This window comes from Diadema setosum, chromosome 14 (assembly GCF_964275005.1).
Source record: "Diadema setosum chromosome 14, eeDiaSeto1, whole genome shotgun sequence".
NCBI classification, from domain to species: domain Eukaryota; kingdom Metazoa; phylum Echinodermata; class Echinoidea; order Diadematoida; family Diadematidae; genus Diadema; species Diadema setosum.
Genome location: NC_092698.1, coordinates 39,369,296 through 39,393,781, shown reverse-complemented (window position 1 = coordinate 39,393,781; position 24,486 = coordinate 39,369,296). Strand labels below are relative to the sequence as shown.

The following is a 24,486-nucleotide window of genomic DNA, read 5'->3' as shown; positions in this document are numbered from 1 at the left end:
TGATTTATAGTTGTTCAAATGTAAAAGTCTGAAAATCATCCAGAGGTCCCCTTTAATTTGAAGAAGAATCCAGTATCCATGTATACTGCTGTAAGGAATCAGAACCATCACTGGCTGTTGGTGGAAGCTTGGTAGTTTTAAGTGGATATGACACCCTTCTAGTAATAAAACTTGTCATCAGTGACAAATTGTCATAGATGTGACAAGCTACTGAAGTCCTTGCATCTGTTTGGCTGAGAGCAAATTTGTCATAGAAATGTAGCAGTTGTCACTGATGACAAGTTTTATAGAACGGGCCCCTGGAGGTCATTGGTTCAAGTCCAACCCGTGAAAGTGTTTACCCATGATTTTTTTTTTTTTTTTTTTTTTGGGGGGGGGGGTGTTGGGGATCACGGCTACAATTTAAACACGGAATAATCACTGCTTATTTATGTTGAAGAAGGGCGATTTGTCAATCAGTTGCAATAAAAACAACATAACCCAAGAATCACTCAATTTGAAGTAATGTGCACGACCCACTGCTACGAAGGATTAGAACCATGACTGGCTATCGGGCAGAAGCTGGTAGTGTAGTGGATGTGATGCCTTTCCAGCAAGCAAGAGGTTTTTGGTTCAAGTCCAACCTGAGTTTTTATGCCTCCGCCACGAAGCGGTGCCGGAGGCATAATGTTTTCGGGTTGTCCGTCCTTCCATCCATCCGTCCTTCCGTCCGTCCTTCTGTCCGTCCGTAATGAATTTTGTGGACAGCGTAACTAAAAAACCTTTTGAGGTATCCTAATGAAACTTGGCATGTATGTGTATTAGGGGGTGAAGTTGTGCCTATCAACTTTTGGGTGCACATGCTCAAGGTCAAAGGTCAAAAGGTTAAGGTCAAATACGTAAAATTTCACTATTTCCACCATATCTATGCAATGCCTGAAGATATTTTCTTGAAACTTAGTGTATACATGTATTACCCAATTAAAATTCTCTGGTGAAAGTTTAAGGTCATGAGGTCAAAGGTCAAAAGGTCAAGTAAAAATATTAAAACTTCACTTTTTTCTCCATACCTTGGAAATTGTTCAAGGTATCTTCATGGAACATAGTATCACATGTACTGACTGGCAGTGATTATCCAGAGAATTTAGGGTTCATGGGGTCAAAGGTCAGGGGTCAAAGGTCAAGGGCAACACTTCAAAATTTTACTATTTCCCTCATATTTATGCAATGCCAGCAGGATTATTTTTTTTTATATACTTGGTGTATGCATGTATAACTAATAGAGATTCTCTGGAAACTTTCTTCTTTTTTTTGCGTAAAAGGTCAAAGATCAAGGGAAAGTGCTGAACTAACTTTTTCCTCCATATCTCGGAAGTGGCTCAAGTTATCTTGAAACTTACTACATATTTATGCATCTTCTGCCTGACAGTGATTATCCTATGAATTTTAGGGTCAAAGACCAGATGAAAATGGTAACAATGTACTTTTCAATACAGAAATTGCACTTTTTCTCCATACCTTGAAAATTACTCAATGCATAAACTTATAAATGGGTCAAAGTCAAGTTAAAGTCCTTAAATTCCCAAATACATGCTCTCCTATTCATCCAATTAAACCTAGGTCAAGGAAGGTGAACATTCAACACATTTGTGACAAACTTGTCATTTTAATATTTTGCCAGTTTTGTGAAAATGTAATCACACATTGTCCACATGTACTGTAGACCTATTAGGAGAATCATGCATTAAATGGCGGAGGCATACCAGTCGCCATTTCTAGTTTGCCCATATTTTTTTTTTTCAATCTTGGCTACTACCAAAACAGCAGGTGTTTATTTATCATGATGAAGAGCAGTTATTATTTTGTCGATCAGTTGCAATCAAAACATTTTGAGGCAGGAAATATACAATTGGGAAAAAAAAAATTTTCATCCAGTACTTGAGTTGGGATGTGTGATGATATGATTCAAAATTAAGAATAGAACTATAAATGGTTAAATGCCTTAAATGATAATACTGCAAGGTCAAATATGTGTCAAAGATCACTCTTCTTTTATCCCTTTGAGGATGGACCGACTTTGCTACAACACGCATTTCCCATAGACACCTGCCTGAGTAAACTCGGGACTCGTCCTCAATGAGTAAATGCAATGAAATTTTGCAAGAATAAATTCAGCAAGTAACATCCAATTATGATTTTTTTTTTTTTTTTTTAGGAAGGATGGAAAATAATAAGCAGTCATTTGCGTGGAGTAATAGTCTTGAAAGGACATAGTCAATGTCTAGGGTACTTGTACAAAATGTGCCACTCTCCTGCCATAGCTTTAGCAAAGAATATCTGATGGTAAACTTAACTGGTAAGAATAGATGAACTACCACCATAAAATCCAAGGTCAAAGGTCACTTGAACATAGCTAAAACTTTCATTTTCCAGTCATAGCATTCACTGGGACAGTCCAATTATTCCAAATTAATATTAAAATATTACCTTTATGCAGAAGGGGTTAATCAAGATTAATAAACTTTATCAAAACATGACAGCAAACCCAGGTAATTGTGGCAGAATCGATGTAGAGTAATTGCTTGAGAAGGCAGAGGCAGTCCTGTTGATTGCACACTGCAGTTGAATTGTTATCATTTAAATACTACCAAATTCTAAGTGTAATATTTAACAGGTAGTACATTGTATTTAGTGAAGATATCATTGTTTCAAATAGATACATGTACAGTTACTGTATAAGCAATTATGTCATGCTATGTCATGCTATGGTGAAGCAACTTTGCAACAAAGTGAAATGGTGTGAATTCAATGTGAAGTAGGTTCTCTCCCCATAAAATTTCCTTGTTATCCCTCAGCACTACACTCTGTTGGAGGCATTATGATTATGGGTGTGTCATACATGTATGTGGCGAAATCATATTTAGTTTGATTTGTGCTACAGTAATGATAAGGATATTTCTTGTCACCCTCTATTCCACACATTTTTCTCCAAAAGGAAAGGAAATTATGGAACAGCATTTAAAGCAAACCAAAACCCAAAAGACAATTAAACATGTATAAAAAGTACATATTTCACCAATTCAAATGGTACCCGACTCACCCCTTCATATAGCCTATTTAGAAACAAAACGGAAATTCTAGAAGCATTCTCAGCTCTCTGAGATGCTCAGAGAGTGCCGTGTACGGTTCCATTCATTTTGACCTCCCGGGGTTTGTGACGTATTTTTGGACTAACGCTGATTGGTCAATTCCCCTAAACCTTTAACTGTTCGTGTTGACTCTGTTAAATTCATATTCTCTACTATCTAAGCATAATTTGAATAATTATAATCACTACTATAATAAGAAAAATTATTTTAATAATCTACAATCTTATTTTGGACAAAAACGTGCCAATAAATCAAATAAATTAGTCTTAATTTTGAACGAGCTTACCCAAGCCGAAATATCCGAAATATCGCCATTACGAACGCGTACGTGTTCGCTGTTCATTAAAATTAATTTGTAATTTTTGAAGAAAAAAAATTTTCGAGCAGTAACATTCATTAAAATATTTGTATATATATATATATATATCTTTGCATTAAATTCTTAAAGATTGAAAATTGTATATTATTATGTATAAAAAAAAATATTTAAGTTTACTATACAAATGATGCACAGGATAGAGTGCGTTAGTGGAGGCGTAGCGCACTCGAGGGTATTTACAATTGTGAAACATGCACGAGGCGAAGCCGAGTGCATGTTGCACTACATTGTAAATACCCGAGAGTGAGCTGCGTCTCCACTAACGCCACGAAATAATCCTGTGCATCATTTGTTTTATAAAATGGGTCGAAAACTAACAACATTTTTCACGTACCTTTGTGGATCAAGATGTCCGAAGATGTTCGTCCCAAACACTCGGAAATCCCGCACATATAAGTACTGTACGTATAAGAGTATACGTACGCCACACATGTTATGCACAGAAGAAAGGCCAGCCGGCAGCCCGAACTAGAAGTTGTTTACAGGATTGACAGCGCGTATAGTAGCGCGCGACGCACTTGTAACAACTGATTGAGTGCGCACTGCTAGTGCAAACATTGTGACGTTGGCCGTGGATGTTAGTGAGAAATTAATACAAGCACATGTGACTCATTTCAGCGCTTCCAGTTGGCTACATTCTTGAACCCATTTTATAATTTGTTTTAATACAGCGTTGCATATACGGCAACTCATTCCCCAGCTTGCAGCATCTTTTGCATGCACGTCGCACACAACGTGTATAGACGTACCGTAGTTATGGGTAAACTCGGCCTAGCGGGTAAAGTCGATCGGCCCCAGCATGCACAGTACAACTACTTGTAATGCGCGCTGGGGGCCGACTTTACCCGCTAGGCCGAGTTTACCCATAACTACGGTATATAGACGCTGTATCGTATACCCGAATTCGTGCATGCATGTGAGCGCTGAAGCTGAGCTGAGTAGCTAATGTACTCTGCACTGTCGATACTGTCACTCTTTGTACACCAGAGTCTACATGTAATTTTATTTTCGAATTCATCGTGAACTTTAACTATTTCACTAACTGAGAACTTGAAAGTTTGCAGATTTTAGACTGTACTCTGTGTAAGTTAGCATGGATCAGGCTGAATTAAGGACAAGGGATAGAGCCATACAACTTCGAGCCGACCTACAATGTAGATCTATCAAAGGATATCAATTTACGGTAGGTATGCCTGAAGTTGAAGCTGGATGGAGACGCCTAATCTAGCCTATGCCATGGTGTACTAATCATCGGACCGGGTCAGGTGATGAGTTCAACGGGCCACACCCGGGCAAACCAAAGGCTGCGGTGCGGTATGCACGAGCTTGTGGCTGATACTGCTGCTGCAACGAGGCTGTGCGACATGGAGGTTTATACGAAAATTTCCATGTACTTGAATGTCAATATCATAATGGAATACAACAACGTTTCATTCTTCACGGAAATCTTGCATCTTTTTTAATGGTGGCATACTATTTTAGAATTTGGGGGACCTGTAAACATTCGGTGTCAAACTTTATCACGCCTGTCATTCGTAAAAAAGGCTGCAGGTCCAGCTAGCTGCATATTTCATGCATAACATAACAAGCCTGCATGTGTTGTGTATTATACTAGTAACACGCGCGCGCGAGCAAAAGCAACAACGAAAACCTACAAAACAGACATAATTATTCATCAAAATTCACGTCAAAATAAGTAAAAAAAAACAAAAAACCTGTCTCTCAGAAGCTCTTGCTAATCTTTTCTTGGTTCCAGCCCTCACTTTTGACGGCGGCCTAAACGAGAAGATAGAAGGCACGGCTCCTTCTTTCAGGATTTTCCGAGGCTTTGTCCCCATGAACCGAGCCTGCATGTCATCCTCGAAGTCGTCGGCAAGGAAGTGGTCGCAGCAAATGACGTTGTTTCTGTCGAATTTATATTTACTTGACCCAAATTTTTCAACTTTAAGTGCAGCCAACCACCTCCGACACAATTCTGGCTCCTCCAGAGGATCGGGGATGGGATGAAAACTTCTCACCGGAGATTTCCCACTCCGGTTGTAGCACCCGTATGCCTGGCAAAGCACCATAGTTCTAAAACGTGGGAGCTGCATACTGCAGCTGCGCTGGGGTTTGTTGATGTCCACAAAAACGTCACAACTACGCAGGGGGTCTCACCGGAAAGTGTAAACATGGCGGACCCCACTGTAGCAGACGACACAACGAATGTGCATTTTGCCAGGTTCTTTATGAGTTGATAAAGGGCTATTCAGATGGCCAATTTGGATGATCTATACATCAAATTGAAGCTACAGGTGCCCTTAACACAGTTATTAACTTGAAAACCCATCGTTTTGGTTTCCTTTAAGAGAAAAACAATAAGAAATTAGAAATTGGAGAAATGACAAGAAATACAAGTTGGTGAGTTAAACTGAAGAGCCAGTCCGGTCATATTGTCAGTTCTAATGAATAAACTTTGTCACCAAAACTGATCAGATTTTGCTGTTAAAAGAAGCATCCAAAAGTACCTGGTTTTCTGCTACTGAAAAACATTTTTCTGTGCATTACATACAATAAAACTTGCTACATTGTATCTTAATCTATTCTACAAAATGGGAAATAGTATATCTAGTAAGGTTCATATGAGTCACATGAGGCATGGTCACACTACACAAAACTATGCATAGTTTCTCTGTCCGCTATTTTGATTCGCATCTAGGTTGGGCAGTGTGACCGCAAACTTTTAGAGAATTTACCAACAAAATTTGCTGCAAGACTGTGCATTCAGTCTAATAATCACATCTTCTTATGTTTACTTTCTTTTGCAGTATGCTGAGCTTTTTGACAAGATTGATGTGACGAAAGAAGGCACTGTCAATTGGGTAAGATTGACACAAAGTTTGGTGGTGATAACAGACTATCACCAAAATGTCACTGAATCAAAGGCTTGATTCTTTGATTTTCACTGTGTTGGACTTATGTCATACAGTGCACTCCCGTTACAACGAACACGGTTATAACGAAATTTCGTTATAACGAAGTATATCTTCTGGTCCCAAAATTATCACCATTAAAGTCTATGGTACAAAATTTGCTTATAACGAACACGGTTATAGCGAAATTCCCGTTATAACGAAGTCTTTTCCGAGCGCCACAGACAAAGAAAAACAAAAGAAATGTGCTCCGTTATAACGAAATGCGAATTGCTTTCGAAAATACGTAGCGGAACAAGCATATTATATCGTCTCTGCATGGGTGAACACGTCACACCACTGTGTGTTCGCTCCTTGTGTTACGCACAGTTTCTGAGGGGAACTTGCGTTTATTATTGTAATACAGTTATCCCATCACATTTTACATAGCTTTCCAGTGTATGATGAGTATTCAGCAAACAGAATATGATATATATACATGGTTTCCTTGTTTTCGTTGTATTTGTTCGGTTATAACGAAATTTCGTTATAACGAAAGAAAACTGCCGGTCCCGAGCATTTCGTTATAACGGGAGTGCACTGTACTTATGTAGATTATGAGATTTCAGTGAACTAGTATGATCGAAATGTGCACAATATGGTTTTAGGATCGTCATATCCCTTTATCATATATCCTGTTGGATTTTGTTAGTGATTACTAAAGTACTTCACACCATCTACAGTAGTTCCACAAGATTTTACATTTGCTGTTAACCTATGTAGCTTTTTAGACTTCTTTAACCATGTATACTGCAAGCATATCATACAAATAGTTGAATTTGTGATTGAAAAGAGCAGTGCTGGAATGAGACAGAAGACTTTCCAATAGAAAATTTAGTGATGACGTACCTGAGAGACTCAGTCTATGCATTGCATTTCTCATATGGAAGGCAATACTGCTGTGTATTGCTAAGTTTGCAAAAGTCAATCGACCATCAGAATTTGCAAATATCAAAACACTGCAAAATAAATGGCCTATGCAAGAACCTCACACACCTATCAGAATGCACCATTAGTTCAGATTTTTTTTTCGCTATTTGAAAGTTTGACATTCCAGAGTGGGTGTAACAAGGCAATTTTTCAGTTCTGAGAAATCTGATTTTATCCAACCAATGCATCAGAAATCCATTTATCCAGCAGCGCTGTCCAGGAGAGACTATTGCAAAAAAAAAAAAAAAAAAAAAACAGTGGGGAAAACAAAGCAGTACTGTGACTTTTCATGTGCAGCAACTCCCTTGCCTTAACACTAAGTTATCCCATCATCACAAAGACTCACACCTTTTATCAAGTCAGATGTCTGACAATGAAGATGACGATCAGCAAACTTTCGATATCAGATTAAAGCATTGCAGCTGCTATAATGATAATGAGGAGAGGAAAGATAGCCCCCAAATCAGGTAAAAAGTCTGCGCATCAAACTACTTTCCAGTTTTCAAGCAATTCAAACAAAATTTGGCACACATGTTAAGCTCAATTTAAAGTTGTGCAAGATATATTTTACAACATAGCAGAAAGTATGTTGCCATGGTAAGGGCACATTATGGCCTTCAAAATCAGACAAAAGACTTGCAGATGAAATTACAAGTATACTTCTCCAGTTTTTCAAACTTGTTTTTACTTAGTTGTGCAAGATTGTTTCAAGAGTACCAAATGCTGTGTCATGGTAACAGGGCATTGTGTTTCCAAAAATCAGATGAAAAGTGTGCAGATTGAACTACTTGCCCAGTTTTCGTACAATTCCAATGAAATATTACATGCCTGTTAGCGCAAAGTTAATACGTGCAAGGCACATTTTCAGTATATAGGAATAGCGGATAGTGGGTTGCCATGGTAACATATTATGGCCCTCAAAATCAGGCATATGGCTTATGGATCAAAACTGCTTCTCCATGTCTTCAAGTGATTCACAAAGAAATTGGCACACATGAAAAACGTGCAAGGTGTGTAAAATGCATTTTTCAAGAGTATTGGAAATTGTGTTGCCATGGTAACAGGGCATTATGTCTGGAATCTCACTGAAATCAGGTTAAAAGATAGAACTTTAAACATATCATTACTGTAATATAAAGTTGTGTGGAACAAACTTACAAGAGGAGCAGAAGTGTGTTGCCATGGGAGTAGTGCATTATGGCCACCAAATCAGGACAAACCTTTGCAGTGAAGTTCTTTTTCCAGTCTTTAAGTGATTCAAATCAAATATGGTACACTTCTGAACTTCATGCAATGTTGTGCAGAACAAATTTGTGAGAGTAGCAGAAAACCCTGAGGGACACCTGATCCTACTTCCACATGAGATGAAGTTGTGCCTTCCAGTACAACTTGTTGTTTCCTGTTGTTCAGGAAGCTAGATATCCACTTGATATTATCATCTCTGATGCTGTAGTACTCCAGTTTGAGAAGCAATCTCCTGTGTCCAAATTTGTCGAAGGCTTTTCCGAAGTCAGCCACAATAACTTCAGTCTGATTGTGTTCCTTCATATTCTTCAAGAGCTCACTGACATTGTTCGCTCAAAAGTTGAAGCTTAGGAATGTCTTCGACGAACGCTATTTTGATGGTCATTGCAGGATGTTGGTTTTATTGCTAATTCTCATAATGTTACTAGCAATGATGTGTTCCAACAGCTTAAATGCAAGACAGATGGGTCAATAGTTTTCTAGGTTCGTTTTGTCTCCCGTCTTCAAGATAGGCACCACATTCTCCCATAACCACTCATGTGGAATTTCCCTGGTTTTGGAGGAAAGATGGAAGATTGCGCAAAGTGCTGGAGCAACTACACAAGATAACTTCTTCAGAGCTAGGGCTGGGATTCCCTCAGATCCAGGTGCTTTTCCAGGTTGGAGTCTGTCCAGCATCTTCTTAATGCCTGCTGTGGTGATGTTAATTTCTGACATGGGTGAATAGGGAGACTCTATGGGGAGAAGATCTGAGAGTTGACTTGTCTCCAGAGTGAACGCCTTCATGAACTGGCGGTTCAATACCTCTGCCTTCTCCCTTGAACTTTTCACTGATTTTCCATCTTCCTTTAACAAAGGACTTCCATTGCTGTCTAGTCTGTTGTTTTTCACAAAGCTCCAGAATCTTTTCATACAGGTAAACTCATCTGATATGTCAGGAGGTGTGAAGAGAGATTCTACATGATTCCAGTAGGCTGTGCATGACTGTGCTTGGATGTCCTTTTTCAGCTTCTGTAGTTTCTCTTCAAGATTCACTGGGATGGGTTCTTGTTTCTTCTGGAACCAGCTGATTTTTTTTTTTTTTTTTGTGCAACCTGTCCCATTTCTTGATAAGCTGACGAAATTAGTTGCAGCAATTTGTCGCAGCATTTGGCTGCATATATGCATTTAGGAATTTAGTTTCAAATGGCAAATGAATAGAAACATGCATGTGGCCTGATAAGCACTCATCAGGACACATGCATGATGAATGATTGCACGATGAATGACTGCAAAATTATGCTGCAGACACAGGTAAGGCAGCTGTGTGATTCTAGATGAGCTGGGACTGTAAATGACATGTGTGATGTGTGCTGTGTGTCTGATTCAGAGAGGTGTTTGATTGGTATGGAGTATCTTTTTGTAGTCTCTGCATAATTGGGTAAGGAATGCTCTGCCAGACACTAACAGATTAAAGCAGAGACTACTGTATTTGTAAAAATAGGCACTATGCTCCTAGAGTCCCCCTCCCCTGTATGAAACCAGAAATGCTCTGAGTAAATACACTTCAAACACTATTTGAAGCAGATCCAGGGACTATCCCTTTGGTGCTGGGACTAAATTGGGGGCCAGTTTTCACACCTATTCACATTCTCTACAAACTTGGCAGGTATTGTTTATTGCATGTGTGATAGTAAATAGACACCATGCCCTTCTGGAGGTCCCCAAAAGCTTCCCAATTTTGCTTTGTTCTTCATGAGTAGGACTCGTAGTCTGCAAGAATGTTGTGGGAGATGAACTCATGATCGATGCTCAGCTGAGTGCTAGACTCCTTGGTCTCTTGTTCAAAATGCGACAGGCATCAGTAATAATGGCATACATGAGATTATCAGTATGAATGGATAATGGATTTTTACTGCAATCAGACAAATGCTATTTCCTGACTATTATACCCATCAAAATGTCACAATCTTGCCCTGTAAATCATCTTCACAGGACAAGTTTACATCACACCTTCTTCTGGAGTATGTAGAGAAGGATGACAGAGTAAAGTCAACACAGGTACTACTGTATGTATGAAGATTGTATTGGAATGGCATGTAATGTCTTTTGTTTGATTTTGGTCTCTTGTCTCTAGATACTAATGTGAGTTTCTTAGGAAAAATTGGAATTATGGTTTAAAATTTTTTATTCTTTTTTTTTTTTTTTGGATTTTTGATTTTCTCGCAACTCCCTGGAGACCAGGCTAGTCTCCAAGAATATTAGCCTTTAACCCAATCTGGGCAGTGGAATTATGGCATGTATACAAAGACACTGAGATACAATGTATTCCATGACAAGCAAGGTTACATAATCTTTATAGAGTTTGTTAAAGTGCTTTTTTTTTTCCACTTCTAATCTGCTAGTCTATGCTCTGTAAGGTTGTACCTGCCTCTATATACAGTGTATTTCATTCATCCAAAGTGTTTCTAAAGCAAACAAGAAAGAATTATTGAGAGTGAATGAGTGCAATGAAACTTGCTTCGGATGCCATAATGACTGTTTATTCCAGGAATTAATCAAAATGCCATTACTTACATATTTTGATTAGATGTGATTGATTTATTCAATTTGTAAGCTATCACGTATAATGCCTGTTAATGATTTGATGTGTGATTTCACAGCTACTGCAAAATATTACTTTACAATTTTATAGTAAATTTTGAAATTACAATGCATATGAAATATTAGCTTCGTATTTCACCCATCAGCCTAACGACTTGAAATTGTATATTTTTGGACACAGCATCACCAATTGTTATGATGCAATAACCCATTCAATAATGATTGTGACAAAGGGTGGAATTTATCATAGGAAAATTTTCAGTCTGCAGTAAACATTTAGATAGTGTTCAGTGGAATTTGTCCATATTTTGGCTTATCAACCTTGAAAAATAAAGTGAAGAGAGAGTGAACTCTCTCAAAGTGTAAATTGGTTGTCAGGTAGAGTTGAGCTGTAATGATCAGTGGTATTTTCTATGACTTTCAGGTACCCCAGTGGAAGGATATTAAACACCTCCCCAGGTAAGACTGAGAAGAAGTGGAAAGTTATATACTGGTATTTGATTTAAAAAAACAATGATGATAATTTATTATTTACTATAGCACTTGATAATGTCTGTCTCAGCCCTGAGTCTGTCTTAATTATTAAATCAATTTAATGTTGAAGAAAATTGTGATAGGAATGTATGATTGATTTTGAATACAAATATGTAAAACCATGCCATGTAGTTTCAGCGATGATTTGACTAAATGAACACAGACGAATATGTCCCTTGACTAAAAAAAGCTACATGTAATTGATAACAAAACTAGTATTTTGACAATCAGTCGTATAATCAGATTGGCCTTTTTGACAAAATGTCCTTGTGGTGTTGGCAACCTTTTTGTGATTGGCGTTAGTCATTGAACGGTAATACATGTACGTACATGTATCATATGACCGTTTTTAGAGTTGGTTATGGGAACACAGACTGATTGCTGACTACTTAGTCATTCAATTTTAATTGAAGCCATCCCTATTATACATATGCAAGACCTTTTTTTTTTTTTTTGGGGGGGGGGGGAGGCATTGCATGGGTAGATGTTACTCATTCATTACAGGGGCCACGGAACGTTTTTCAGTGTGGGGGGGGGGGGCTGCGGGACTGGGGGGGTTGTCAAGGTCAAAAGGGGGCTGTCCCCCTCCCACGGTGAGAACTTTTTGCATTTTGATGTTGTAAATGGTGCGATTTGATGCATGTTTTATCAACTTGAAACGGCCCCACTTGTTTAAGGTAGCAGGATATTTTGATGTGGATTAATTGACCAATTTGCCTATAAAGTGATAGCATTTAAATAAACGTCTTGTATTACAGTAATTCTTACAATGAATTTCATGAACGCTGTCTGTTAAGCAATCAAACAGAAAAGGCATGCACACGAGGGTGTACATAAGGGATATTTCTCCTCCTTGACAGAGGTGATTTTACATTTTCAGACCTGAAATTCAACGATCTGGTGCAAACTTTTGGTGCAATACTTTGAATTTTTTCTAGCCCCCCCCCCCTCCCCCCCCCCCTCCCCCCCCCCCCAAAAAAAAAAAAAATAAGAATGGAAATAATTAGGGCTTGTTCTTCAGGGAAGTGTTAATGGCAAAATCATGTCATTTAGCTCTTATTCCGCGTGTGCATCATCTGTGTGTATGTACAAATTCCAGTAAGGTAGAGAGGAAGGATGTGGGAGGGGGATACCCCCTCCTGCTCTACAGAGCTTTTGCATTTTTAAAATTGAAAAAAAGCGATCTGAAGCACACTTTTTGTGGGAAATTCGGAAATTGTCATCCCCCAAAGTGTAATAAGTCTAAGGGGACCAATCAGTGGGAGGGTGGCAAAGTTGAAATTGAGATATCTCATATACGCATATTTGATAGAATATTTGGGAAATCATCCCCCCCCCCCCCCTCAAAAAAAAAAAAAAAAAAATGATCGGGGAACTGAGAGAGGAAAGGGTTGATCAAAAGGGGATATTACCCTTGTACATGAGGGAACTATTGATTTTTTCGGAATGTAAAAGTGATAAGTCTTGTGCACTCAGAATTACTATAGTATTCAGAATCTTAAGGCCCTAGGGGGCGACCGCCCCCATCACCCTCCCCCCCCCCCCCCTTGCTACACCGGTGCTTAGACGGGAACTTTATGTAAGGGCGGAATCTTTGGATATTCAAATTCATGGGTGTTGTGATTTTTTTCCCTGATTTTTTCCCTTTTTTTAATCTTTCTTTCCATTTTGTTTTTGTTTTGTTTTTTACGAACCAAAAGTGTGGGGGGCTGAAGCCCCCCCCCCCCCCCACCCGGTGTTGCGGCCCCTGCATTACACTCAATGCCTCATGAACATTGTACTCCAACAATAATGCTGCACAAAGTCAAAATGACTTAGATTGCAAGACATAATTGTACTTTGGATTAAACGACTGAAGTTTCTAGACTGATTAATTTTGATTTGATTTATTGCAGAGCTAGAGCCAATGCTATCAATGATACAGATTGCTCATTCAAGGATACAAAGATTTTACTTCTATTGAAAACATGAAGTTATATTTCAGATGTATATTAAACATGATTTTGTGCATGTTAGTGTACATACCATTAGTAATATCTGGTTATTCTGTTCCACAAGTCCTCACAAGGATGTTGTGCAGAAGGTAGCATACATCAAGAATACATCTCGCTATATCATCGTGAGCAAAGAAGGCAGTATATCAACATTTGACAGTCAGCTAAGAACGCAGAAATCGATCAAGGTGAGAAATGGAGACACATCTATAGCTAATCTGGGGTGTGAATATGTGCACAGCCAAAGGGCATGTATCAGCTGCAGTTATAAAGTAGAACTATGCAGATTAATTGTTATTAAAGTCATGAGTCCACAAAGTAAGATATCATATAATGGCAAGGAACTATCATGCCTAAAAGTGTAGTGTAGGGCTGTGAATGCACTACACTCGCAACTGTATAACTGAACAGCTTTGGCAGCAGACTTAGCACTGTTGACAATGGGATTTTAACTAAACACACAGAATGTACAGTGTCCTATCAAGCAGTGGACCACATTCCTTGTATGTACTGTGATGTTCCTGCATAGATTTGAAAAAAGTCAGATCGAAACTGGGTTGTGATTTACTGTTGCTCATATGGAAGTTATCAGACAGACCAAACAATGTAAAGCCTCAAAGACAGCCATGTGAGAGATAAAATGATTTGAAAGCAAACCGTTATTCACAAATTTTCATAGTGATCCAATCTCAAGACTAAAACTCTAGCTTTGTTACTGAGACACTGTTGTCATTACCTCATCATTTTTAATATCAGTTTTATGCCATCATGTTTATTTTCCATATCTTTCCTCTTTTCTTTTGTTTCTTATTTTGTCTTATGTAGATTAGCAATGAATCAGTAAAGCCAAGAGACGTGTGGGTCACAACATTTGTTGTCCTCCAAAACATCAACAAGATAGCTCTTGCATTTACGAGCAAGGAGATCGGTAACGTTCAGCATTTTATTGTTGTTTATTAATAGACGAGGTTCCAATGACGTCACCAAGTCATGCTGAGGGGCAAAAATTGCGTAAGGGGAACCCCATACGAGTGGGCAAGCGCGTAAGAGTTACATAACCACGTCTCATGATAGGCAGGCAGGTATACGCTAAGCGTACACCGTGCTTGAGTCATGCGCGTAATACACATGAAATTTACTTTTGCCCCTCAGCCAAAGCGTCATTTGACGTCACGGAACCTTATCTATACCTTGATAATCTATTTGTACATCTGTTTGTCCATCCAAACATCTGAGTTTTGTTTACATAAGATGACAAACAAACAAATGGAGCTTGATATAACTTTACATATGTGTATATGAGTAAATATGACATTGTCACAAAAAAATCAAAATTTTATGGGTGGAAGATTTTTTTCTGAAAAAGAAATTACTACTTTGATATCATTTTTCTTATTTGTTTTGGCTTAAAACCATGTACATATATTACATTGTATGCATTAGATCTAGATTTACATATTCTCATTTGTTAATGTCAATGGTAGCTTGGCAATTAATCAAACACACTGCCCAAAAGTCGCGTAAACGCATAAATCACGCAAGAAATTTGGTTGTGCATGCTTGTCCGTCGAGAATTTTCGCTGATTTACGCAATGAAAATCACTGATGAATTGCGCAAGAACTACGGAAAGATCACACAAAAATCACTAACAAACCACGCACTTTCAGCGCATAGGCACGCAAAGGCCTCAGATAGGGCGAATACGTGGTTGTGTGTGACGACTGAGGTCCATGGTAAACCACGCATAGTCTGCGCATTATCACTAATGAACTGCGTATGAATCGCGCAATATTTGCGCATGAACGCGATAGCGGCAACATTTTCGCGAATGATCACTGATATTCCACGCATATTTCGCGCATTATCGGCGTAAGAACTACGGAAACTACGCAAAAATTATGTAAAACAGCGCAATACTGCATAAACTTTTATGCGAAGCCGAGTTTTGAGCTGCTCAAAACCTGGAATCGTGTAAAGTGCCGATCCGGCGCACATTGGCGGACAACTACGAAGGTTCCACCTCAGACAAACTCAGGAAATGTGCAAATCGCGCATGTATCGCATAAGGCTCGAATTTCTTACGTGATTCATGCGTTTACGCAACTTTTGGGCAGCGTGACGGGGCCTTAAATTTAGTGAGCTTTGGGCTACATGTATATAGAGGCATCAAGATTTTCATTGACTACAATCTTCTGTCTAAAGTGCATTTACTAGGAGTTATGTCAACCCTTGTTAAAACCTTTTGGAACATGGTGTTTCAATTTGTAAAAAGCACCAAATATTCAGATGACGCTGCAGTGCGTACTATTCATTTGGGCCTTCTTTTCAGTGTTTTATGATCTGAGTTCCAAACTGGAGTTCAATGTACAGTACAGAGTGTATGGGCTTGAACACACCCCTCTCAGCATGGATCACTGGTGAGTTTAGTTTTCACTCACACCTCTTACAGTAAATCTCCCCTGCATCATTTGGTATGTACACCAGCAGAATGCTCGGTAATAATTTTGTGTTTTACGGAGTCATGCTCTGTAATGTACGCTTGTGTATCACTTATCAGAGAAATCTGACTTTCTGGGGTTCATTTTCTGCATGTTTATTATCAGCTGCAGTTATATTATTTCTGTAACAATAAGAGGTCTTCGTAAATTCCTTTTTTTTCCTCTTCTTCTTCTCTTTTTTTTTTTTTTTGGGGGGGGGGGGGAGGTGTATCACAAACACAGAAATGATAACCTGGGTGAATATCCTGACTCGCCTAAATCAGAAACATAATTCTTTATGGGATTGTATCAGTTTTCGTCAATCTTATGACATATACCGGTATGTAAAGAGGATGGTTTAAATGCTTTGTGACTACATGTATGATGAATTTCATATGAATTATGAGTTGATGCAATGAGTACACCATGAAAATATCTGTATCACAGTTAGCAGTATTAAGAGAGCAGAGTTACAAGTGTATGTCTAGAGGACTTCTGCATCAGCAATAAAGATTGTTTGATTGATGAGTGAGATAGTTTGAATGTAAATTTTAGATGAGATAAGATTTTAGGTCAATGATTTCTGACACATGAAATTTGGAAGTCTTGCAGCAGTGTTATGACAAAGGGTCACTGTCATACATCATGCTTACCAGCTTGTGGAGAAGAGTCTCTGTCTTCAAATAACTTCTTACCAGATTGGAGATAGACTGTTCATTGTCAGTATTTGTAATGGTATTAGCTGAATCATGCAGTCTGCCTTAACATGCTTCTGGCAGATGATGGTCATTGTATCTCGCTTTTGTTGAACCATCTAGTGCAAGTTAAACTTTTGCAATTATCTCAGATGTGTACGTCTTCCTAATTATTTCTTTAATCAGGAGCTGGTTCAAATGTATGATGTTGCCTTGTAAATGTTACACTAGAGCATCATCAATGATAAGCTTTGCAATGTTTGCCATCTCAGCAACACATGGGCAGTTTTGTTGGCAATAATCCTTTTTGTCAGATATAGACAGAAACAGAGTTCTCCGTTTTATGTTTCAGCCATTGCCATTGATTTTTTTTTTTCATGAACAGTCATATAGAGATTTTCAATTTGATACAAATGCACACTCACACTTTGCTCGTTTGATTGTTTTGTTTTTACATAGGAGCAACCCAAAGAACTCCAATGAAGCCATTCTAGTGATGGGAGATACTGGTGGGCATGTCAATGCTTTCCACTTCACTTCAGCAAATATAGCACTGTTTGACAGACCACAACAGCCTGGTGGAGAAGGGCAGGGTGATAAAAAAATATATATATATTGACTCCAGACATCTTCATTTTGTTAAAGAATTGTCTGTGTGTTTGTTTGTTATTTAAGTGTAAAAATTGCTGATGTCACAGTCAACAAGCACCAATCTCTCTTTATGTTCCATAGCTGTGGTCACACTACACAAAACTACTTAATACTTCCCAATAACTTCCCATAGTGTGAGCACTTGATCACGCAACAAAGACAACTACATGTAGTTTGAGTGATGCAAAACTTCCCGTAGTTTCAGGCTCTAACATGCATGATCTACATGGGCATAAACCATTCACCCTCCTAGAATATAATAGTATGTCCAAAAAAAAAAAAATTACAATCGGATTTTTGCATTGAAAATTCCCAATATGATTAAACTGTAAATGCTACTTCAGGGTCTTGAAATATAACATCTTTAATAGCTCTATTTTTGTAGAAAACCCCATTCAATTTGGTTAAGCGGGTACAGAGAAAAATGGATTGTTGTAAAGCATGTCATGAGTCTGATTCTTCCAAGTTTAGCATTTGGATGCTCTTGGAACTGCATATTAATGTGTGAACACAATAGCCAAACATGGAGGGAAGAGATTCCTGACATGCTCTACAATATTCCTCATTTCTCTATGACCACTGGAGCAAATTGAATGGGGTTTTCTGTAAAATGTAGGCAATGAGTCATAAGCTGTGTTCAGAGTAACTTTGGAGGAAGGGTCAAGCTTAGTCGGAGTAACTTCGGAGGAAAGGTCGGAGTAGTGCCCGTCTGAACAAGATCGTGGTAACTTCCTCCGGTCGGAGGAACTTACCACGACCTCTTCCTCTGACCAAGATACTCCTGAGTTTTCTCAGGAGTATCTCGCTACCACGACTAGCCAGTCAGAGTAAATTGCCCGTGCGGACAAGCCCTTGGAGTATCTATGAACTTACATACCTCTCGACCTAGGTAAAACTTCCAGGGTCAAACCGCAATATGTTGACATTTTGCGAGTACACGTGCGCGAATGTAATGCAATTCTAACCTAGTCGGTCGCGACGAAGAAGCTAGCGCTCAGAAAGTCCCATCAACAAGAATGGAGAAGACAAATGTCGCTGGTAAAAAACAATCGTATGGTTGACATGCGCAGCGCTACTACTTCCGGAAGTTACACCGACCTCCACGGTGATCCCCGCGAAAGCTGTGGTAAATTGGTCGGACTTTCTTCCCACGACCGTCGTGTGGCATGGACACAGGGTCGTGGCAAGATAAGTATAAAAACTGAATTTTAATTGCTGCGGCATAAAATTTTACTCCGACTAGAAATACGTCTGAACATGGCTATAGTTTCATACCCTGAAATTGTATTTGAATTGATTCACTGCTTTTAAAGTTATCATTGCGTAGGGTCCCGTTGTAATTTTTGGAGGGACATACGGTATATTTACCTTTAACAGTATGCGTGCAAAATAATGCCCAGTATGCATAAACAGCATGAAATGAACCTAATCATGTGACAAACTTCTGGAAGCTTCAGCCATGTGTGGTCACACTGCACAAAACTAGGCATAGTTTGAGATAAGTGAGAAACTTCCCAAGTGCATGCAGGAAGTTTCACTGGTAACTTCTCAAGAAGTTTGTGGTCAGACGCCCAAAGTATGCAAAGCAAAATATCGGGCAGTAAAAGTATGCTTAGTGTGAATGCGGCTCATGATTGAGAAACTGTCTGATATGTGCAAAGTTTGCCAGTCTTTTACCTTGATGTCAATGATTTCTTTGTGCGCCAGCTTCTCTTTCACATGAATGATCTTAAACGCTCTAAAATACAATTATGTACATGTAAAAGTGTAACTTTTGAATCACAAAGATGTTGCAGCAGCCTTTCTGTAATAATATAATTCAGTTCAGTAATGAATGAAAATTAATTTAGAAACAAAACGAGAGTCGAATTATTAAAGCAATTTTGGAATAAAACTTCTCTTCTTTCCCTACGTGCCTGACATAATCATGCTCTTAGGTACATTGGCAAGTCCTAGCTTCCATGTATTCATGTTTGACAAAAGCTTTTTTTAGAAATTGCCAATTTGACAAATGGTCTGAAAAAAAAATTCAATCTTTCATATTTTGCCATATTTATTTCAAAGTCAGAAGAAATGTACTTAACATTTTTTTCTGTGTCATCTTTTTTTTTTCTCAGAACAAATAGTGAATGTGAGCTTCAAGCAACTGATGAAAGACAGGTTCAAATACTGTCGCCTGATAAGACACAGTGGTCACTCAGAGTGGGCAAGGCAAGGCAAGTGATAACAGGACAAATTTTTCATTCTCAATTAAAGAAGTGCATTCAATTAATCATTGCCACTTCTCATTTCAGAAATGATTTTTTTTTTTTTCCTGCCTCCGCCACAAAGTGCCACCAGAGGCGTTATGTTTGTTGGTTGTCCGTCCATCTTTCCGTCTGTCGGAAATTGATTTTGTGGATGAGAACTATTTAAGGTATCCAAGTGAAATTTGGTATTTAAAAAAAAATGTGTATATATATATATATATATATATATATATATATATATACACACACACACACATATATGTATGAATGGAGGAAGCTATGCCTATCAACTTTTGGATGCACACACAAAAGGTCAAAGGTCAAGGTTATATCTTTTTCCCCCATATCTCTGCAATGCCTGTTAAAAGGTATTTTCATGAAAACTACTGATAGAGATTATACAGAGAAAGTTGTGGACCATGAGGTGAAAGGTCAAGGAAAAATGCTAAGATTTCACCTTTGTCGCCATTTACTACCTCAGAGATTATTCAGTGCATCCACTAAATTAAACTATCAAGGATCAAGTGAAAATTTTGAAAGATTACTTTTTCCCATATTTCTCTAAGTATTGTTCTGGAAATTGGATATCATTAGTAAGTGATTATTTGAAGAAAGTTGTGGTCCATGAAGTCAAAGGTCAAGTAAAAGTTTTCAAATTCCCAGATATTTGCTCCCTGAAACATGTTAGCCATCGTAATGAGACCTAGTCCAAGGAATGTACATTCATGGTTGTGCCAAACTTTCAAATATGTCATTTCATTTTTTTATTTATTATTATTATTATTTTTTTTTTTTTTGCAATCATGTGAAACTTGTCTGACATTGTCAAAATGTACCACAGACCTATTGGGAGAATAATGTGATATGGCGGAGGCATAGTAGTTGCATAGGGACATTTTTAGTTTTCTTCTGTTTCGTTTGTTTGTTTCAGTCTAAGGGGGAAAAAAAGGACTGTGTGGATGACACAGGAAGATTGTGTTTGAATCTCTAGAGAGTACAGCTGTACCACGGAACCTGCTGAATGTTAATGATTACAAAAGATAATTGTGTCCTTGTGCCATTAGTCTGTTTTTCATTGTGTAAGGGGATGTTAGAAAAGTACCTACAGTGTAGTCTAAACATTTGTTATACTTTTGCAGACATATTATGGCTGTGCTACACCTTCACACTATACTGTAATAGTGGATATTTTCGCGCGACTAATTTTTTTCACGCTCGATCCGGTAAGAAGAGTTTTGTGTGTTTTTAATTCTGCGTAATCAAGATATCAACTACTGGAACATATGGCAAACAAAAATATTCATGTGCTTTTGTTTTCATGCTAGTTTCTAGTTGCGCAAAATGTGCAAAAATTTCAACACAGTGAAAATTTCCACATTTTTAAAGTATTTGTTTGTTTGTTATTCATACTTGGAGTAGGCAGTGGTGGGAGAAAGAAGAGCAGCATATTAGTTGTGTATGTGTGTGTTTTGTTTGTTTAAATAAGCTAATTTTAAGGAATTATACAGTCATTCTTTAGAAGGGATCGAAAATGGGTCCAGAGCAGTATGGTACGAAGAAAGTGAGTAAAATAAAGAATGCTTTGAACAGTTGTTAGCATCAAATACAAATGATACACTTATCAAAGAACCGTGCAATAAAAATGACTATCTTGTAGGAGAGATACGTTGTAATTTGCAAGGGATTATGTTCTTTTATGAAAATTTGTACTGAAATAAAATAACTGGAAGTGATAATCATTTTTTCTTATTTTTTAGATCAGATATATCTCAGAACTATATATGAGTAACAAATGTCAAGGATTCTTTGAGAGAAAAATATAGATACGGGAATGTTGTAAACGTGTTTAAAACCATAACGTTGAATTAATTGCCCACTAGCAGGTTATTTGCACGGGACCAAATTCTTTTATGAAAATTGATGCTCCAGAAAGTTTTTCTTCGGAAATGCTATTTTTTCGATGTACTAAAACAATGTATAAAGAAAAAGTAAAATGTTTAAATATATTATTTAAGAACAATGAAATTGAAAACTGTATAAGCTGTTAGTTTCGCGAGGGTTTAATTTTCGTAAATTTTGCGATTCATACTTGAACTGTGAATTTAACAACATGTGAAAATGTCACCATGCACTAAGGTAACCTAGTGCACTTATGAAGGCCTCTCTGTCAGCTCAAGAAAATAACATTTCGCGAAAATGTCCCTGACCTCCTCATTCGCGAAGATATCTATACGCGAAAATAACACCGTATACAGTAAATATCCTGAAAATAACTAACAGAAAATTTTCTTTGGCAGTTTGGCCATATATTGGAGAAATTTTACTCAAAGATTTTAACATAGATTGCAATAGGGTGATTTATCTTTGTCTCAGACAAGGACTGGTGTAATTACACTGTCAGAAAGATAAATATTCTAGCTATGTAAAAATTGCAAGCCCATTACTGTATTAAGTGTTTACTAGAACTCTTTTTAAAACTTTAACAATCAGAATGAAATATGTTTTCACCAAAATGTTCAAGTGAGATTAAGTGGATTAAATGAAGGACAGGAATACTGGGGAAGCCATAGACTAATAGAGGATGTAATACATCATTGTTTAAGTAGTGATATAGTTTTTTGATAGCTCTGGATTTTGAAAATGTTTTTAAGACCGTCTCATTCTTAGTGTATCATAGCTGCACTATAGAAATGTATCTTAATTTTATTATCAGTTCATTAGTATGAACTTCATCTGCTACGAATACTGTAGAAACTTAGATATATAGCGTCTGACATTCCACAAGAATTTTACTTTTGTTATTTATTGATAGTGAGGTATGCTCAACACCTCAACTGCTTCATCTCATGCTCTACCACCTACCAAAGTGCCATGGTGCTGGGATGGATTGAGAAAGCCAAGCAAAAGATGAAAACGTAAGGCTTCCTGCTTGTCTTTGTCCAGTCATTCCAAAGCTTGATAATTTTTGAATTTCATCTACTGTCTGCCAAGGAAGATTGATGAGTGTACAGATTTTATGGTTGAGTTGTGTTGGTTTGTTTTGTTTTGTTCTTTGCACATGGGGGGGGGGGGGGGGCTCCTTGGGGCTGGGACCAATTTGAGGACCAGATTTCACATCTTGATCTTCTTCTTTTAAAACACATGGACAAATTTGTACAAACTTAGCAGGTATTACTGCCAGTGTAATTGAATATTCAACTGGATAGCATGCCCCTGTGGATGTCCCTCCAAAGCTCCAAGTTTGCTGTATTCTTCCTAGGTGACAGGCTGTAAGAATGGATGGAACTTGGTCTCTTGTTTGCTATGTTACTTACATAGCAATGATGTTCTATCTCTGACTACATTTCAATGTTTATTTGACAGGAATTCATTCAACATCTCACAAGGAGTGAATGCATTTGCCTACCATGAAGGACTGAATCTCATCGGTATGTATTGTCTCTTAGTTTTGGTGTGAATACAACCATTTTCGTATCCTGGCTTGTTTGATAGTGACTGGCCTGAAATCATTTTCCTTTACAGGTATGAAATTCAATTTAATTCAATTCAATTCAATTTATTTCCTCATAATCATGGAAATAAAAATGAAGATATGCAAAGGATATACAGAATTACAAAGTATAACGAACAATATATAATACATGCATACATTAAAAAGTGTGGATTTACAAACAGAAATTGAAATAAAAGAAAGTACAATGTAATTTTAGGACCAGTGACTCCCCTCTTTACAGACAGACTGTACACATATGCAATGACGATCTGCATAGCCAGGTTTTTCCATACATTATGATGCTACCTCTTCTTCAGATAATGTGGTAGTTTCATTATGTAGGGAGCATTAGATAAATCCAAATTAATGTACAGCAAGCATTAATTTTCCAGCAAGAAAAGATATGTGAAGAGATATGTGAAATCTTCAGTATGTTCATGTGTTAATTTATGTAAATTTTGTACACAGAAAAACTCCAAAATTATTTCTACTTCTTGACATAATTATTAGAAAACTAAGAAATATGCTGCAGATACTGTTATGTGAGTGGTATAAATCAGACTAAGAATTAAAGAAAAAGAGAATTAACCCTATTCCAACGGGGGGGGGGGGGTTAAATTGACCCCCCCCTCGACATTTCGCGCCACGATTCCGCGATGCGCAAAGATTTTGCCGCGTCGTTTCATGACTTTTTTCATTGAAGTCTCCCGCATATTTTGAGACCAAATTTGCAACGTCCGGGTACTCTGTTCTGAAGTTACGTAACGTTTTGCATATGCATGTCAACCCGAAAACGGCTCAAATTCATGATATCGTGTGCAAATCCAATGCAAATTGTCAGTGGTTTTTTTTTTTTTTTTGTTAAATTGATATAAATTAGATTATTTCAACTTTTGATAACTGAAATTAATCAATTCTAGTGTAGATAAGCTTTAAAAAGTGCCTGCAACAAATTTTGGCAAAAAAAACAAACAATAGAAAACAAAAGGTCGAAAAACAATAAAATACATAAGAAATTAACAAAACAATAAAAAAACAAAAGAAACTAATTTTGATTTTGCTATTTTTTTACAAGAAAATTGTTTGATGTGTCTTGAGGAACTCTGACACAAAAATTTAGTGATCCTTCAGTCATTTAAATGGAGTTATAGGTGAAAATATGATTTCATGCGTAAA

The 24,486-nt window shown here is 37.7% G+C and overlaps 1 protein-coding gene across 1 annotated transcript in view; it reads left to right on the top strand.

The window, feature by feature from the left end:
• Nucleotides 1–24,486, top strand: part of LOC140237437 (cilia- and flagella-associated protein 337-like) — an 87,370-nt gene that overhangs the window by 7,888 nt on the left and 54,996 nt on the right. The window contains exons 5-14 of the mRNA XM_072317363.1: nucleotides 6,315–6,368; nucleotides 10,608–10,673; nucleotides 11,641–11,675; nucleotides 13,809–13,932; nucleotides 14,570–14,672; nucleotides 16,075–16,162; nucleotides 17,377–17,510; nucleotides 19,686–19,784; nucleotides 22,630–22,732; nucleotides 23,181–23,245. Of these exons, the coding sequence (XP_072173464.1) occupies nucleotides 6,315–6,368; nucleotides 10,608–10,673; nucleotides 11,641–11,675; nucleotides 13,809–13,932; nucleotides 14,570–14,672; nucleotides 16,075–16,162; nucleotides 17,377–17,510; nucleotides 19,686–19,784; nucleotides 22,630–22,732; nucleotides 23,181–23,245 (871 nt within the window). The remainder of the gene's footprint in view (nucleotides 1–6,314; nucleotides 6,369–10,607; nucleotides 10,674–11,640; nucleotides 11,676–13,808; nucleotides 13,933–14,569; nucleotides 14,673–16,074; nucleotides 16,163–17,376; nucleotides 17,511–19,685; nucleotides 19,785–22,629; nucleotides 22,733–23,180; nucleotides 23,246–24,486) is intronic.